An 18191-nucleotide genomic window follows, 5' to 3' on the forward strand; every position below is an offset into this window, starting at 1 on the left:
TATCATACAGTTCAGTTGCAAAGGTGGGTCCAAAAGTCTTTGTTTAATGCTCTGCCAGTTCAATTATAGCATCAAAAAGTAGAAATGTTTTACCTGATTGATCGTGTTCCTCCTTTTTTGGACAAAACTCCTCCTATATCTTCCTGTATTCTTCTCCATCCCAATTGAATAAATGAACGAATGAATTAGTTAATATTATAGCCAGATAATTTATGTTCCGAGTTATGTCCAAGGTCATATTGGAGGTTGTAGGCAAATCATATTGAACTTGGGTTTGTAGAGGTTAAAAAAAAAATCTTAGTCACGGGGCGCCTGGGTGGCTCAGTCGGTTAAGCGTCCGACTTCGGCTCAGGTCATGATCTCGCGGTCTGTGAGTTCGAGCCCCGCATCAGGCTCTGTGCTGACAGCTCAGAGCCTGGAGCCTGCTTCACATTCTGTGTCTCCCTCTCTCTCTCTGACCCTCCCCCGTTCATGCTCTGTCTCTCTCTGTCTCAAAAATAAATAAACGTTAAAAAAAATTTTTTAAATAAAAAAAAAAAATCTTAGTCAAAATGGAATAAAACTTACCAGAAAATACTAATGTGTTTTTTATAGTAGTGATTTTGTATTGATGATAGGTAAGATTGTGTGTGCTAGGCAGGAGGCAAGAAAGTAAGTAAATGTGTGATTATAACACAACATGATCAAATAGTTTCAAGAATCTAGGCTAAATAAGAAATAAAGCATAACACTTCAGAATGATACTACCAGTTGGATTGAGTTCATATTTTCTACTTCAAGGGTACAGTGGTCATCTGGGAAGATTGTTTCATTAAGAACATGAGAAAAATATTGGCTGATTCTTGGTCCCCCTTGACAGGTCCTCATACTGTATAAGTAACTTTGATTTACCATAGGGTCCTGATAAGCTGATTTAGAATCAACAAACTCAAGATCAAGAAGTTATTTGGTCGTCTATCAAAATGACATCAAGATTTTGAAAAATTTATAGCAGTAATAGCAAAGATTAAAGATAAATGAGGCTATTTTTTAAGTGTATTTATTTTTTTATATTTGAGAGAGAGAGAGAAAGAGAGAGACACAGAGAGAGAGAGAGAGAGAGAGAGAGCATGAGTGAAGTTGGGGCAGAGAAAGAGGGAGAAAGAGCCCAGCAGGCTCCATGCTCCTGATGCAGGTAGGGTTCAAACATAAACCATGAGGTTATGATCTGAGCCGAGATCAAGAGTAGGATGCTTAACTGACTGAGCCACCCAGGTGCCTCTGAGACATTCCTGTCTATTTAGTCCCCTTCTTCAGCCTGTATATACAGTGACGCTTTTGCACGGACTATGCTAACGAGATGCTTCATTCACATTGTGCACTCAGTCAGCAAATGGATGGACTCCTTACATTTTCGTATTATCTTTGTTATTTCATGGATATTTTTTAGACTTTTAAAATATGTACACAACCCGCTAGTGTTTGTTTCCATCTGCCCTAGTATTAAAAGTTAAAATTGTGGGAAATTAAATCAATATATGAACCTTGCCCTCCTTGTGCTAAATCCATGCATTTTGCTTATTTTTTCCTCCTTTAATGTATTGTAGTTTCTTTTGTTAAGAGAGTTGATCTCAAATTTTCTCACGACAAATAGAAAAAATATGTGAGGTGATGGATATGATAATTAGCCTGATGGTAGCGATCATTCCATGATACATTACAAATATCAAACCATTATGTTTTATACTTTAATTTTATACAATGTTTTTATCGATTGTAATCTCAATAAAGCTAGACTTTTTAATTTTTTTAAATAAAGTGAACTGACTAAAATAAAACATAAATTCAATACAATAAAATGAACACAAAGTTGTGTTCTCTGATCATATCGATTTTGTTTACCATGTTGGCTTTGGATCTTATCCGTCAGCTTATTTGTTGTTATGAGCGCATTTTGTTTTCTAGCCTAACAGTTTATATTGTACTGCACAGTCCTTTTCATTTCCATTGGTATCCACAAAACAAAAAGTGAAGTCAAATAATATTAATAGCTTTCTCCAATACCATCCATTATAGAAAGATATTTTAAAAAATCATAATTCACCATTCCTCTGCAACTTACTTTCCTTATTTGACAATTCATCATCAGCATCTTTCTTGGTCAATAACTGTTCAAAAACATTTTGAATATCAGCATACTGTGAAGTACTCATCAGTCACTTTCTCTTTGCCATTCGTTGATTGATGAACATTTGATTATTTGCAGCTTTTTATTTATTTAGCCATTATTTTTTTTTAAATCCCTAAAAAAATAGCCTTGTACTCAGGGCTTGATTTACTCTTATTTCAGAGTAAATATTTAGGGTTTTTCACATTATTTTAAAAATTTTTTTAAAAATACTTATTTAGTTTTGAGAGAGAACACGAGTGGAAGGGGCAGAGACAGATGGGGACACAGAATCTGAGGCAAGCTGCAGGCTCTGAGCTGTCAGCACAGAGCCCCACGTGGGGCTCGAACTCACAAGCTGCGAGATCGTGACCTGAGCCAAAGTGGGATGCTTAACCAGCTGAGCCATCCAGGCGCCCAGGGTTTTTTCACATTCTAATGATATGTTGGGTAAACATTTTATAAATATGCATAATAACTTGAAATAAAAAAAACACAGAAGAAAAGTCCTATGCATTGTGATTTTACCAAAAGTATTTTTATTTTATTATTTTTTAAGAGATATGAACATTTACTGACTTATCATTTTCATTGTGTGATTGCATGATAAAATTGCAACATGTGACTAATAGGTGATTATTACTTTCAGCTGATAATCAGGTGATTATTATCATCACTAGCTGATATTGTGAGCTATTTGATATTCTAGCTACATCAAGAATGGCTCTAAAACATTACTTTCTTTTCTCCAGGAAATTTATCATATTCCTGACTTCATTGGTTAGGGCTATTGTCCCTAATTGCCACGAAGTACAGATTCTCATCATAATGATAATGATAAATAGTTTAGAAATAATGCAACCGGGGCGCCTGGGTGGTTCAGCTGGTTAAACGTCTGACTTGATTTCAGTTCAGATCATGATCTCAGGGTTCGTGAGTTTGAGCCCCACATTGAGCTTTGCTCTGAAAGTGTGGAGCCTGCTTGGCATCCTTCCTCTCCCACTCCCTCTGCCCCCTCCCTGCTCATGTTATAAATAAATTAGTTAATTAATTAAAAAAAAAAGAATACTACCAACCTATATGAAAATCCTTTGGTATTTGTACACTCTCTTTTTCCCAAAGTTAGGATCTTTAGTTTTTCTTGTATTTTCACCCCATATCTAATTAATGGCTTCATGCATACAAGCTTTTAGTTTGGAAATTGGAATATATTTGTATCAATGATTAAATGGAATTAGTTACAAGGCCCTAATGTCTCAGTTGCAAAGCTCATGCTCCCATTATTTCTAAAAGTCCTTGAGACTGATTTCCTACATGGAATGTACATTGATTTCTTGAATTCCTTTCCTATCACCTCTGTTTAAAAAACAAAAACAAAAACAAAAACAAAAACAAAAACAAAACAAGATATACTGTTTCTTGAAGGGGCTTTTGCAAACACTTAAAATTTCCCATATAGAACAGAAAGCCATTCTGGCTTCAAGAAACTGGAGAGAGTTGGCTCAAAAAAGAATGATCTCTTTTACTATGTTATCCTAAGTATCCAAGTAGTTCATCCCTTAATTTAACATCATAGGGTCAAGACAAAAGTACAACTTTTAACAAGACTCAATGTTAAGTTTGGGATCAAATTTTGATATGAAAATAATTTAATAACTGCTACCAAATGTTCCTTTTCAGAGCAGAATGTTCTAAACCTAACCTCATGGTATGCAAGCTAGGTCCCGCGTATCTGGCTTTAGGTCTGCTTTTAATACAGTACACAAAAGATCCAGAATAGCTAAAACAATTTTTGAAAAAGAATGAAGTTGAAGAACTTACAATATTGATTTAAAGACCAACTATAAACCTGGAGTAATCGAGAGAATAGAGTGCCCCAAACATGTACACATATATGTTCAATTATCAGCTAAGAAACCAACGTGACTTAATAGGATCCAAGATATATTCTACAAATCAGTAACAAAAGACACTATTCAAAAAACTGGAGAAAAAGCTTAGAAAATACATTTCACAGAAGAAATATAAAAGGCCAATACACACATATAAAAAGTTGAACATCCTTAGTTGCCAGGGAAATGAAATTAAATAACTATGAGCTACCACTTGTCACCCACTAGGGTGGATACAATTTAAAATAGTAGGTTGCCAAAGAATCACATATACAAAGAATCCTATCAGCTGCTACGTTCAGCTCCTGAAATTATCATACGTTGCTGATTTGAAGGTACAAAGGTACTTCACTTTGGAAAATGGACTGGCAGTTTTATGTAAAGTTAAACATGTTACTCCCAGGAATTCTTTTCCTAGATGCTTACACGAGAGGAATAAAAAGATCTCCAGCAAAACAGGTGTATGTTAATGATACTGATAACTTTACTCATGGCAGTACAACATGGAAATATTTCAACTGTCCATCAATAGATAAAACATAAATTGTAGTATATGCATCGACTGAAGTACAACTCAACAGTAACATGGAATACATGTCCATGTGTATAACAGAGTGTATGAATTTCAATAGCATTACGTTGAGCAAAAGAAACCAGACATAAACATTATTCCATTTACATCAAGTTCCGAAACAGGTAAAATTCAGCCATCGTGAAAGAAATCACAGTAATTGTGGCTTAGGATACAGTGTGGGGTAATTAGCTGCAAAGACACACATTTTAAGGTGATGAAACTCTCTCTAATTGGAAGCAGGAGTAATACTGGAAATGTTATTTTTCAAGTGGTGTCCATGCACAATCGGCATTTTATTTTCCCTAAGTTATACCTTAAAAACATATTGTCTTATTTACATTTTTATTTAATTTTTTAAAATACATCGTTTTAAAAGAAACCAGTATAATATGGTCATTTTTTTCCTTTTTCTTTCCAAGTTTTTATTTAAATTCCAGTGAGTTGACGTACGGTGTAATGTTAGTTTCAGGTGTGCCATATAGTGACTCAACCCTTCCATACAACCCGTGGGGCTCGTCACAAGTGTCCTCTTTCATCCCCACCACCCTATTCCAACCACTGCCTCACCCACCTCCCCTCCAGGAACCATCAGTTTGTTCTGTAGAGTTAGAAGTCTGTTTCTTGGATTGCCTCTCTCTGCCCTCCCCCATATTCATTTGATTTATTTCTTAAATTCCACATATGATGAAATCATATGATACTTGTCTTTCTCTGACTTACTTTGCTTAGCATAATACTCTCTGACTCTATCCACATCACTGCAAATGACAAGATTTTATTATTTTTGATGGCTAAGTAATATTCCATTATATATATGTGTGTGTATAAGTATATATACACTATAGCTTCTTTAGCCATTCATCAGTTGATGGGCATTTGGGTTCTTTCCATAATTTGACTATTGTTGATCATGCTGCTATAAACATCAGTGTGAATGTGTCCCTTTGAATTAGTATTTCTGTATCCTTTATATAATGTAAATACCTAATTGTGCAACTGCTGGATCGTAGAATATTTCTATTTTTAACATTTTGAGGAACCTCTATACTGCTTTAATATTGCCTTTTTAATACTATTTTCAGTTTGTTTCTCAGAAGCTTTTTGTTTGTTTGTTTGTTTTTCAGTTTTAATTCTTATTTTACGTATATTATTTCATTCACAATTTCTTCTTAGTTTCTACCTTCTTCCTTTAACAAAATTAAGAATTTTCAAAAAGGATCTTGCATTGAATATTTCCTGCTTTAGAAATTGAGCACTATAAGGCAAAAATGATATATACATTTTATGTATATATAGTGGGAAGTACTAAATAGGACTACACAGTGGCAAAGTTTCTACGTTTTATTTATTTTTTTTAAATAATCATTTTTAAACTTTATTTTAGTTTTTATATTTGTACTTTAGTTTTTATATTCCTTCATAGTAATTCAACTGAAATCCACTTTATTTTCTTTTTAATTTTTTTTCAACGTTTTTTTTTTTTATTTTATTTTTGGGACAGAGAGAGACAGAGCATGAACGGGGGAGGGGCAGAGAGAGAGGGAGACACAGAATCGGAAACAGGCTCCAGGCTCCAAGCCATCAGCCCAGAGCCTGATGCGGGGCTCGAACTCACGGACCGCGAGATCGTGACCTGTCTGAAGTCGGACGCTTAACCGACTGCGCCACCCAGGCGCCCCTCTACGTTTTAAAGTAATACAATATTAACACTAATTAAAATGTGAAAAATTAGTGGTGTACATTGTGTTCCCTAGAGTCACCATTAAATATATATAAATGGAATTTTAAAAACTCTAGAAACATTTCTATAGTCCAAAATTAGACAGCAAAATAAAAACAGGAATAAAAAACAGAAGGAGAAAAGTGGAAAACAAAAGTTGTTTTTATACATTTCTTTCAAGTTTTTATTTCAATTACAGGTAGTTGACATATAGTGTAATATTAGTTTCAGGAGTAGAGTTTAGTGATTCATCACTTACATACAGCACCCAGTGCTCATCACACGAGTGCCCTCCTTAATACCCAACCTAAATACTCTTTTAATCCATTCTCCCTGCCCACCTCCCCCTCCAGCAATGCTGTTTGTTCTCCATAGTGAAGAGTCTGTTTTATGGCTACTCTTTCTCTTTTCCCCCTATGTTCATCTCTTTCACGTCTTAAATCCCACATATGAATGGAATCGTATGGTATTTGTCTTTCTCTAATTTATTTTGCTTAGCATAAGACACTCTAGGTCCATCCACATCATTGCAAATGGCAAAATTTCATCCTTATGGATGGCTGAGTAATATTCCATTGTGTATATACATCACAACTTCTTTCTTGTTAAAATGTCTATGCTACCCAGAGAAATCTACACAATTAATGCAATCCCTATCAAAAACCACCAGCATTTTTCACAGCGCGAGAACAATCTTAAAATGTGTATAGAACCACAAAAGATCCCAAATAAGAAAAGCAATCTTAAAAAAGCAAAACAAAGCTGGGACATGATAATTCCGGACTTCCAGACTTCAAGCTATATTGCAAGTCTATAGACATCAAGACAGGATGGTACTGGCACAAAAACATAGATCAATGGAACAGAATAGAAAACCAAGAAATGGACCCATAACTATATGGTCAATTAATCTTCAACAAAAGAGGAAAGCATATCCATTGGAAAAAATACAGTCTCTTCAACAAATAGTGTTGGGAAAACTGGACAGCAACATGCAAAAGAATAAAGCTTTTTTATAGCACACACACACACACACACACACACACACAAATTCAAAATGGATGAAAGACCTAAATGTGCAAGAAGAAACCATAAAAATCCTAGAGAGAAAAACACAGGCAGCAATCTCCTTGAAATTGGTTGTAGCAACTTTTTACTAGACATGTATTCAGAGGTAAGGGAACCAAGGCAAAAATGAATGATTGAGACTTCGCCAAGATTAAAATTTTCTGCAGAATGAAGGAAACAATCAACAAAACTAAAAGGAAGCCTACAGAATGGGAGAAGATATTTGCAAATGACATATGTGATAAAGGGTTAGTATCCAAAATCTATAAAGAACTTGTCGAACTCAACACCCCAAAAATAAATAGTATAGTTAGGACATGGTCAGAAGACATGAATAGATATTTTACCAAAGAAGACATACAGATGGTTAACAGACACATGAAAAGATTCTCAACATCACTCATCATCAGGGAAATACAAATCAAAACCATAATGAAATATCACCTCACACCTGTCAGAATGGCTAATATTAATAACACAAGAAGCAACAGGCACTGACAAGGATATGAATGGATAAAGAAGCTTTTCAATTTCTATATAATAAATACAAAGTTTTAAAGAATATATAAAATTATATTAATTATGTATGTTTATAATTTACTTAATAAGTTTCCAAACTACTTAGTTTCTACTATTTTGCCATACTAAAAATATACTCATGAAGATTTTTATATAATTTAATAACTTGTATTATTTTGCAAAGCAGATTTCCAGAAGCAAGTTTTCTACCTACTGAACATATGTATGTTTTCAACTGTTTTTGGACCTAAGGCAAGATGTTTAGAAAAATTATATTCCTCAGTTCATGACATTGTATCATCATTGGGCCAGGCAAAGGCCCTCTCTTTCCTTAGTTTATTTTTCATCCCAATTTGTTATGCGCTGAATTGTGTCGCACCAAAATCATATGTTGAAGCCTTAACCCTCAGTATTTCACAATGTGACTGTATTTGGAGGTAGTATCTTTAAAGAGGTAATTTTATTAAAATGGCTTGTTAAAGTCATTTGGATAGGGGCCCTATCCAATGTGACTGGTGTTCTTATAAGAAGAGGAGACTAGGACACCCAGAGAAAAACTAGACATGTACCTGGAACCGACAATGACCATGTGAAGACATAGCAAGAAGGTGGCCATTTACAAGCTAAGAGACTCCTCAGAAGAAACCAAACCTGTCAAGCCTGTGATCTTGGACTTCTAGACTCCACAATTGGGAATATATATTTCTGTTGCTCAAGCCACCCAGTCTGTGTTTTTTTGTTATGCAGCCCCAGCAAACTCTACATCTTTCACCTTATTTCTTTATTCAGTTCCCTCTCCCACTACCAGCGGGTAACCTTCCTGATGTATTTAATTTCTATCTGTTTTTTTTTGTGTGTGTTCTTAAAAGACAGTTTCCTTTCTACATAATCCTATTGTTCATTGCATGCATAAATATGTATGTATAATTATTACACCTATGATATTATATATATATATAAGATTTACTGGTTAAAATATATATGTAGGTGACAGGAAATTTATGGATATAACCAAGAGGCTTCCTTTTTAAAAAAAAATTAATCTTTGGGGCGCATGGGTGGCTCAGTCAGTTAAGCGTCCGACTTCAGCTCAGGTCATGATCTCACGGTCTGTGAGTTCGAGCCCCGCGCCGAGCTCTGGGCTGATGGCTCAGAGCCTGGAGCCTGCTTCCGATTCTGTGTCTCCCTCTCTCTCTGCCCCTCCCCCGTTCATGCTCTGTCTCTCTCTGTCCCAAAAATAAATAAACGTTAAAAAAATAAAAAATAGGGGCGCCTGGGTGGCGCAGTCGGTTAAGCGTCCGACTTCAGCCAGGTCACGATCTCGCAGTCCGTGAGTTCGAGCCCCGCATTGGGCTCTGGGCTGATGGCTCAGAGCCTGGAGCCTGCTTCCGATTCTGTGTCTCCCTCTCTCTCTGCCCCTCCCCCGTTCATGCTCAGTCTCTCTCTGTCCCAAAAATAAAAACATGGAGAAAAAAAAATTAAAAAAAATAAAAAATAAAAAATAAATTAATCTTTATTTATTTTTGAGAGAGAGAGAGAGACAGAGTGTGAGCAGGGGAGGAACAGAGAGAGAGGGAGACCAGAATCTGAGGCAGGTTCCAGGCTCTGAGCTGTCAGCACAGAGCCCGAAGTGGGGCTCAAACCCACAATCTGCAAGATCATGACCTGAGCCAAAGTCAGACGTTTAACCGACTGAGCCACCCAGGTGCCCCAAGGCTGACTTTTTAAATACTGTGTTTGATTCTTCCCTAGTAGTTACGTTCTACCTTTCCTCACCTGAAATATAATCATTAAGAAAAGATAAAATGATAATCTTACTACCTGAGGAATGTTTTTAGAGGACACATTCTCCTTTTAATATCTACTTCACCCCATGAAATATGGTTAATTGTATTATTTGAAGCAAAAGTGAAGGAAAAAAAAGAAAAGGTGGTATAATAAAAAATTTTTAAATCTTTATTTATTTTTGAGAGAGAGACAGAGACAGAGACAGAGCACAAGCAGAGGAGGGGCAGAGAGAGAGGGAGACACAGAATCCGAAGCAGGCTCTAGGCTCTGAGATGTCAGCACAGAGCCCGACACAGGGCACAAACCCATAGACTGGGAGTGATCATGAACTGAACCAAAGTCAGATGCCCAACGGACCGAACCACCCAGGTGCCCCAAAAGTTGGCATAATAAAATACTATTTATGGATAGAGATTGTTCTAACTTTACTCTAGGCCATTGGTTGCTACCTCTTTAATATTGCATTTTTGCAATAATGAATCTCTGAATGCATATGAGTTACTTTGACACATACACTTTAATCACTGTGTCGTTTAGATATCAGGGAACTGAACTCACTTCATTAATGGAGGTTCATGGTGCCACAAACAACACTCAAGGGATGTCTGGTTGAATTCCTGCAGGGAGATCTTGTTAAGGAGCTATTTCCAAGTGGCATCTTCCCCAAGGATATAAAAGGCAATTTGTGGATTCTAGAATCACCCGTGCTTCAGAGTTAGGTATTTTATTGAACCGCGTTTAGAGACTGTCACTAAGAGCCTGAAGCAGATTCTCCATTAGAGGTGGGTAGAAAATATTTGTCTTATTTTTGTATAATGGCTTTTGAAAGATCCAAAACTCAACCTCAAACTGAGCTCCTTCACTTCCATTTTGGAAGGCACTCAACAATATGAATAATCCAATAAGATAATATGTTAATCTGTTTCCAAGATTTGTAGCCTTTGGGAGAATACACGTTGTTAAATATGATCTGGCTATTATGTTTCCAAATCAGGGCTGGTATTGTTATGTCTTATGTACCCAAATAAATTATATCCCTCCTGAAACCATAACTTTTGCTCACTGAGTTTATGTATATCATAGTTTTATTTCTTCCATATTAGCTAAAAGAAAACTGCATATTTCCCCTGACAATCTGTGAGAAAAAGAATTCCAAATGGCGTTCCTTTTTGAGAATATAAAATCACAAATTATCTTGAGAAAATTCCCATTGAATATGATAACATAGAGATATACTATCTCATAGTAAAACTAATGTGCCAATATTATAGTTGAGAAGATCTCACTCATAAAGAAAAACTTGTCTTTGAGGAGAGACGCTGCATAAGTAGAAGTGAGACTTTAACAAACTGCAAACTCCAAGATCCCTGGTTTTATAGGACGGAACCTCTATAACAAGGAAGAAAATGTTCACTTGCTGGGTTGCCCTTAGCTCACATGACCCAAAATAAGACGTTCAAAAATAAATTTATTTTTTAAAAAATTCTGCCTCATAATTTTATAGTAAAAGAAGGCTCTACGTACATGGAAACTATTTCCATATATACTTTTTAAGGTTATTATTATTAGCCGTGAAACATTGGTGTTAATGAAAGCTCAACTTTTTACCCTCCACGTTACTCATTAGTATTCATAAGAAGATTGAAAATGCCTAGAGTATGATCAGAGATGACATTATTAAATACTCCAAAAATCACGTTTGTTAGCTTCATTTGACACTACTTTTATTTCTATTTTCTGATCACATGGGGCTCCTTGCTACAAAGGATGAGCAAACTTCGTTCAGATAACATGTCACCTCTCACACACAAAGAATGAAGTCATCTCAGGAGAATCAACATGAGGACACAGACAGCCAGAGATGAAAATTATGTTCACTGTGTATCCGATAGGATAGTATGGCCAGAAAATTGGTATAGCCCTGATTGTGGAATGCACTGAAAATGAAGCTGAAGCATCTTTCAATTATTTTTTTTAAAAAGGCTCAGATCATATACCTTAATTACGCAAAAAGCTTTAACGACTGCCATTTTCTACCAGCTAACCTGAGAGAATTATGATAGGGAAAGCAAGGCAGATGCAATAATCAAGTCCAGTGATAAAGAAAGCTTGACCTAAGCAAGTAGAAGAGGAAGATGCTTAGGATGGGGAAGTATTTAGAGAAATTGGCCAACAATGCATATGGAGTTTTGAAAGAGCAAATTGGAGGATGAATAGGATGTTTGTCTTTTAAAATGTTGCTTTTTAAAATGTATTTTTGCTCTTTAATATGAAGGATATAATGAGCAACACATCAGATTCCAGCAGAAATGGAAGAGCTTATATAATTTATATATTTTTTTTTTTTGCTTAGAGTTGATGTGTTTGCCAAGGGAGACAATGCAGAGCCAGAAAGCTGTGAACAAAATATTAAAAGTCGTAAACAAAGAAGATAAGCTCATAAAGAGGCATGGAGGTGGGGACACAGAAGCAATATTCTGTAGTGTAATGTTTGAGGATAAAAGAAAAAGCTAGAATCTCGAAACAGAGGGTTGTCCCTGTGTGGAAAAGGATGAAGATTGAGGAACATATTAGAAGTTAGGGTTTTTTGTTTGTTTGTTTGTTTTTTACAATTTTTAAAAAAATTCTTGAGTTAGATGAAAAAAATGCTATCTTAAGTATCTATAAGACCAACCACACTAATGTGCTCCAGACTTAAATATTAGCTTGTGTAAATTATCGTTTAAATGTCTCATAAGCCTCTAACGCTTACTATGTTCAAAATGCCACTGTAATCACTCCATCTTAAACCACATTCTCTAATATTCAAAAACGTCATGGCTATTTATCCAGTAGCAAAAATTTAAAAGAAAAAAATCACAAAGTCTTTCCTGATCTGGCCCCATCTGTTATTCCCTCATATCTGTCTCACATAATATGAATTATGTTGAAGATACCATTTTCTTTCTGCTATCAACTGTTAAATGTATCTCCTTCCCTCTACCTCCAGCTTCTCCACTTGAACCCAAGTCAACATTATCATCCCCAGGAGCCTTATAACAAATGCTTGACTCTCTTTCTAAATTTCTATTCATGTGTACCTCTTTCCAAACCTATAACGTATTATCTTCATGTCAGTAGGAGTTCTCATTTTAAATTTAAAGTTGATCATGTTATTTACCTACCTTAAAACTTCTTGTTTTTTTCATTTTTTTAATGTGTATTTATTTATTGAGAGGGGAGGGGCAAGGAGGGAGGGAGAGAGAATCCCAAGCAGGCTTTGTGCTGTCAGCTCAGAGCTCCATATGGTGCATGAACTATGAGATCATGACCTGAGCTGAAGTCAAGAGTTGGATGCTTGACCTACTAAGGCACCCTGGTGCCCCAAGTTCCCTTTTATTTTTTATTTTTATTTTTATTTGTTAAATGTTCATTTATTTTTGAGAGAGAGAGAGATAGCATGAGCAGGGGAGGGGCAGAGAGAGAGGGTCTTATCTGTCACACAAAGCCTGATGGGGGGCTTATACTCACAAACCACGAAATCATGACCTGAGCCAAAGTTGGACACATTACCAACAGAGCCACCTAGGTGCCCTCAAGTTCCATTTTAAAAATGAACAAAACACTGGGGCACCTGGGTGGCTCAGTCTGTTGAGCATATGACTCTGGATTTTAGCTCAGGTCATGATCCCAGGGACGTGGGTTCAAGCCCCACATGGGATTTTCTCTCTCTCTCTCCTTCTATCCTTCTCCCTGACTTGTTCTGTCTCAACCTCTCTCCTAAATCAATAAAAAATAAATAAACAGGAACAAGTTGTAGTATAAGTTGTAAACAGAGAAGACAAGTTCTTTTCTACTCCTGTGAAGTATCTTCAAGAAATATATGCCTGCCTGAAATCCTGGAATGTTCTTCCTGTGATCTATGAAATAGTTGGTTCCTTCCAACACTTTAGGTTTCAGTTCAAATGTCACTCTCTCAGAAAGGCCTTCTGCTAACATCCTATGTGATATCATCATCCCAGGTTATACTAATGTATGTTTTCATTCAATTTATTTATTGTGTTTATTGCAACCTTCAATTATTTCATTTATAAGTTCCATTACCAGCCTTTGTCTCTTCTTTATTATTGGAATAGAAGTCTCATGAACTGAGGGACAAGTAATTTATCTGGAGATTGAACATTCTCTTGCACAAGTAGGAAATAAACAAATACTTGGTAAATAAATAAGTAAGGAGATGGCTCGGGGTTCCTGGGTGGCTTGGTCAGTTGAGCATCCAACTTTGGCTCAGATCATGATCTTGTGGTCCATGAATTTGACGCCCGTGTCAGGCTCTGTGCTGTCAGCTAAGAGCCTGGAGACTGCTTTATATTCTGTCTCCCTCTCTGTCCACCTCTTCCCCACTCACAGTCTCTCTCTCTCTCTCTCTCTCTCTCTCTCTCTCTCTCTCCCTTGAATAAGAAAATGGCTCAAAGAAACCAAGAAAAGAATGATGATGTAGTAAATACAATGTTAGAAGTTATTTTGGTCTTGTTTTTTCTGATTCTTTCTATATTGTTGCTTCATTCGTTTTTTCTCACTGCAGAATGGTTCTCCATTCCATCCCTATTGTAAGAGAGAAAATGTCAACAACTTGAGCTTTAACAGTTCAGGCATTTATGACCTGTAGTCTTTTTTTTTAGACCACTTTATTGAGGTATGGTTGACATACAAAAAGCTTATACATGTTTGATGGGTACAATTTGATGAGTCTGGAGTTACATCAGTGAATCCATCACCACAACATATCATAACCATATCCATCATGTCCAAACATTTCCTCCTACTTACTTTTATTATTATTATTATTATTACTATTAATTTTGTGTGTTTATGTGCAAGAATACTTAAACTTCTGCTAAATGGTGGATGTTATGTTATATGATGATATAGTCTTGATTCTCTAGAATGTAACACAAGATGGTACTCTTTTGGACAGGTGCCCACCACTGGAACTATCAGTTGTAATTGGGAAGGGATTCTAATTGGCTTAGTTAGGAACAGATGACCATTCTCGAAACAAGCAACTCTAGGGAAATATTCAGTCATATTATAATAGCATGCTGATCCATTGGGAAATATATGCAATGAAATTATCATAGAGGTTTTGTAATGTAAGGATGTTTATTACCATTGCAGTAGTGAAATATGTCAAAAGTAGGAAAATACGTCAAGATAAAGATCAACTAAAAACAAAGGCCAGATATATTATGTTTTTAAAATAATGTTATAATATTCTATAAATTAAAAATACTGATTAAAAATAACCATGATGGAACTTTATAACTTGTGAGGCAAGAAGGAAAAGTTATGAGAAAAAAAAAGGAAAAAAGAAATAGTATCCAATAAAGCATAATGGGTTGTTTTACAAATATTTGTAATTTTTACAGGTCTTATTTTCTGAAAGCTGAAGAGAAAATAAGTCATCTAAAAATTAAAAGACATATTTCCAGGGCACCTGGGTGGCTTAGTCAGTAAAACACCCAACTCTTGATTTTGGCTCAGGTCATGATCTCACAGTTTGTGAGTAGAGCTCTGCATTGGGCTCTGGAAGGACAGAGTGGAACCTGCTTGGGAGTCTCTCTCTCCCTCTCCCTTTGTCCTTCCCCTGCTTGTGTATGCTCTCTGTCTGTGTTTATCAAATAAATAAATACATAAATAAATAAACGTAAAAAAAAGACATATTTCCAAGTATTTTTGTCTGGGTTAATAAAATGGAAAATGAGAAAAAACAGTTAACAGATATGGATGGTAGAAACCGCAAATTCAATGTCCATCAGCTACAAGTTATAGAAAGATAGGATAAAGAAAATGGGGCAGGATAGTGACTAGAATAATCCAATCTTACAATAAAGCAACAAGTCCCAGATTAAGAAATCACAAGGAGAAATTGGATTTTTTGAAGGCATACAATTCCTCAAGGCTTTTCACACTCAAGAGACATATAAGATAGAAATCATGGCTTCAAATAAGATATTCAAAACTGAATAAGGATGTGAGGAAGGAAATCCTCCAATAATGAATGAAGCTGTGTCATCTATTTAATTTGCTGCACTTGCTTTTTCTCTCTTCCAAATGACTGTAGTTTATTTACTAGTCCTAGCACCTTGATTTCAATAACCAAGTTAGATTCGTACATCATTCCAGGAAATCTCACCTAAGGAATTACCCTTACTGCCTAATGAAAGTCCTAAAAAATAAATCTTTAGAGTTTGTAACCACTTCTCCTTTTCTTCTCCAAACAGATGAGTTTCCAAACCCTTACATGGCTCCAGGGAACCTCACCCTGGTGACTGAGTTCATTCTCATGGGAGTCTCAGACCGCCCAGAGCTCCAGATTCCACTCTTCTTTGTTTTCCTGGTGATCTATGGGCTGACCATGGCAGGGAATCTGGGCATCATCACCCTCACCAGTGTTGACTCTCAACTTCAAACCCCCATGTACTTCTTCCTGCGCCATTTGGCTATCATCAATCTTGGCGATTCTACTGTCATTGCCCCTAAAATGCTGATCAATTTTTTAGTACAGAAGAAAACCACCTCATACTATGAATGCGCCACCCAACTGGGAGGGTTCTTATTTTTCATTGTAGCCGAGGTGCTCACGTTAGCTGTGATGGCTTATGACCGCTATGTGGCCATTTGTAACCCCCTGCTTTACATGGTGGTGGTATCTCCACAGATCTGCCTTCTGCTGGTATCCCTCACATACCTCTATGGCTTTTCCACAGGTATTGTGGTTTCATATTGTATATTTTCTCTGTCTTATTGCTCTTCCAATGTAATCAATCATTTCTTCTGTGATATTGTCCCACTGTTAACATTGTCCTGCTCTGATACTTACCTTCCAGAGACAATAGTATTTATATCTGCAGCTACAAATTTGGTCTTATCCTTGATAATAGTTGTAGTATCTTATTTCAACATTGTTTTGTCCATTCTAAGGATGCGTTCATCAGAAGGAAGGAAAAAAGCCTTTTCCACATGTGCTTCACATATGATGGCTGTCACTGTGTTCTATGGGACCCTTCTCTTCATGTATTTGCAGCCTCAAACTAACTACTCATTGGATACCGATAAAATTGCTTCCGTGTTTTATACACTGGTGATCCCCATGTTGAATCCCATGATCTACAGCCTGCGGAATAAGGATGTGAAGGCTGCCTTACAGAGATTTCTAACAATTTCATGCTATTCTTTAAAATCAGTGTAATTTTAGAGCTCTATTGGTCAATGATGAGATGGTTAAGATAGGTTACCATATGTCGGAGAAAGCAAACAGGTGGCTGACATAGGTTTACAATTAATCCCAGGAATTAAAAGGAGCTAGGATTTGGGAAGCATTGAATTAAAGAGTAAACTCAAGTTCTTGGAAGTGTGAGGTTGTTACAGGAACAAACATTGCTCACTAACTTCATACCCAATTTTAAAAGAAATATTTCGAGGCACCTGAGTGGCTCAGTCAGTTGGGCGACCGACTTCGGCTCCAGTCATGATCTCACAGTTTGTGAGTTCAAGCCCCGAGTCGGTCTCTGTGATAACAGCTCAGAGCCTGGGGCCTGCTTCGGATTCTGTGTCTCCCCCTCCCCTGCTCACGCTCTGTGTCTCTCTGTCTCTCAATAATAAATAAATGTTAAAAGAAAAATTTTAAAGAAATATTTCCAGGAATTGGGAGAGACATATGTTTAAAAAAAGTAAATAAACTTGAACAAAGTAATAAAATACAGCTGAGAGAAGTAAATTGATCCTTCTTATCCTTTGGTTTCTGTTTTTGTTTTGTGCCTGGGTATGTTGGGGTATAGTGGATCACTGCATTTTGAAGAACTATAATCTGGATAGTTAAAATCCTCTTCAAAGCCAAGTGAATAAAATTGAACTGAAAAAATATATTTAAAATAAAACTCCTTACTACTGTCTGATTAAAAAAAAACATATAATACTGATGAATTTACATTCTGAACACTAAATATGATTGACATTATTTTATTTTATTTTTAATTTAAAAAAATTTTAACTTTTAATTTTTTTAATGTTTATTTATTTTTGAAAGAGAGAGACAGAGCTTGAGCAGGGGAGGGATAAAGAGAGAGGGAGACACAGAATCTGAAGCAGGGTCCAGGCTCTGAGCTGTCAGCACAGAACCCAACACAGGGCTCGAACTCCTCAGCTGTGAGATCATGACCTGAGCTTAAGTCGGACACTTAACCAACTGACCCGCCCCCCCATGCCCCCGATTGAAATTATTTTAATGAAATTAATATAATTTATATAACTTTTCAGTGAAAGACCCAGAGGACAGTCATTGATATTTTTGTGTTGATTCATAAATTTACTGGAGGATTTTCTTTTTTCCCTACTCTCAGTCTTCTTTATTGTGTATATGTCCTGTACTGTGATATCATTAGACATTCCAGGGATCATGTTTGTGAGAATTCCTTGTATCATTAGAGGGAAATTTTTGTTGTT

At 36.2% G+C, this 18191-nt stretch overlaps 1 protein-coding gene across 1 annotated transcript; it reads left to right on the forward strand.

The window, feature by feature from the left end:
• The first annotated feature begins 15990 nt into the window (after positions 1-15990).
• LOC125176812 (olfactory receptor 8J3-like) lies at positions 15991-16938 on the forward strand. Its single transcript, XM_047878686.1, has one exon. It carries the CDS (start codon positions 15991-15993, stop codon positions 16936-16938), a length of 948 nt encoding a protein of 315 aa, XP_047734642.1.
• The last annotated feature ends 1253 nt before the right edge of the window (positions 16939-18191 follow it).

This window comes from Prionailurus viverrinus, chromosome D1, assembly GCF_022837055.1.
Source record: "Prionailurus viverrinus isolate Anna chromosome D1, UM_Priviv_1.0, whole genome shotgun sequence".
Taxonomy (NCBI): domain Eukaryota; kingdom Metazoa; phylum Chordata; class Mammalia; order Carnivora; family Felidae; genus Prionailurus; species Prionailurus viverrinus.

Excerpts from the sequence above, each read along its gene's own strand:
- LOC125176812 (XM_047878686.1), top strand. The coding sequence starts at position 15,991 with ATGGCTCCAGGGAACCTCACCCTGGTGACTGAGTTCATTCTCATGGGA.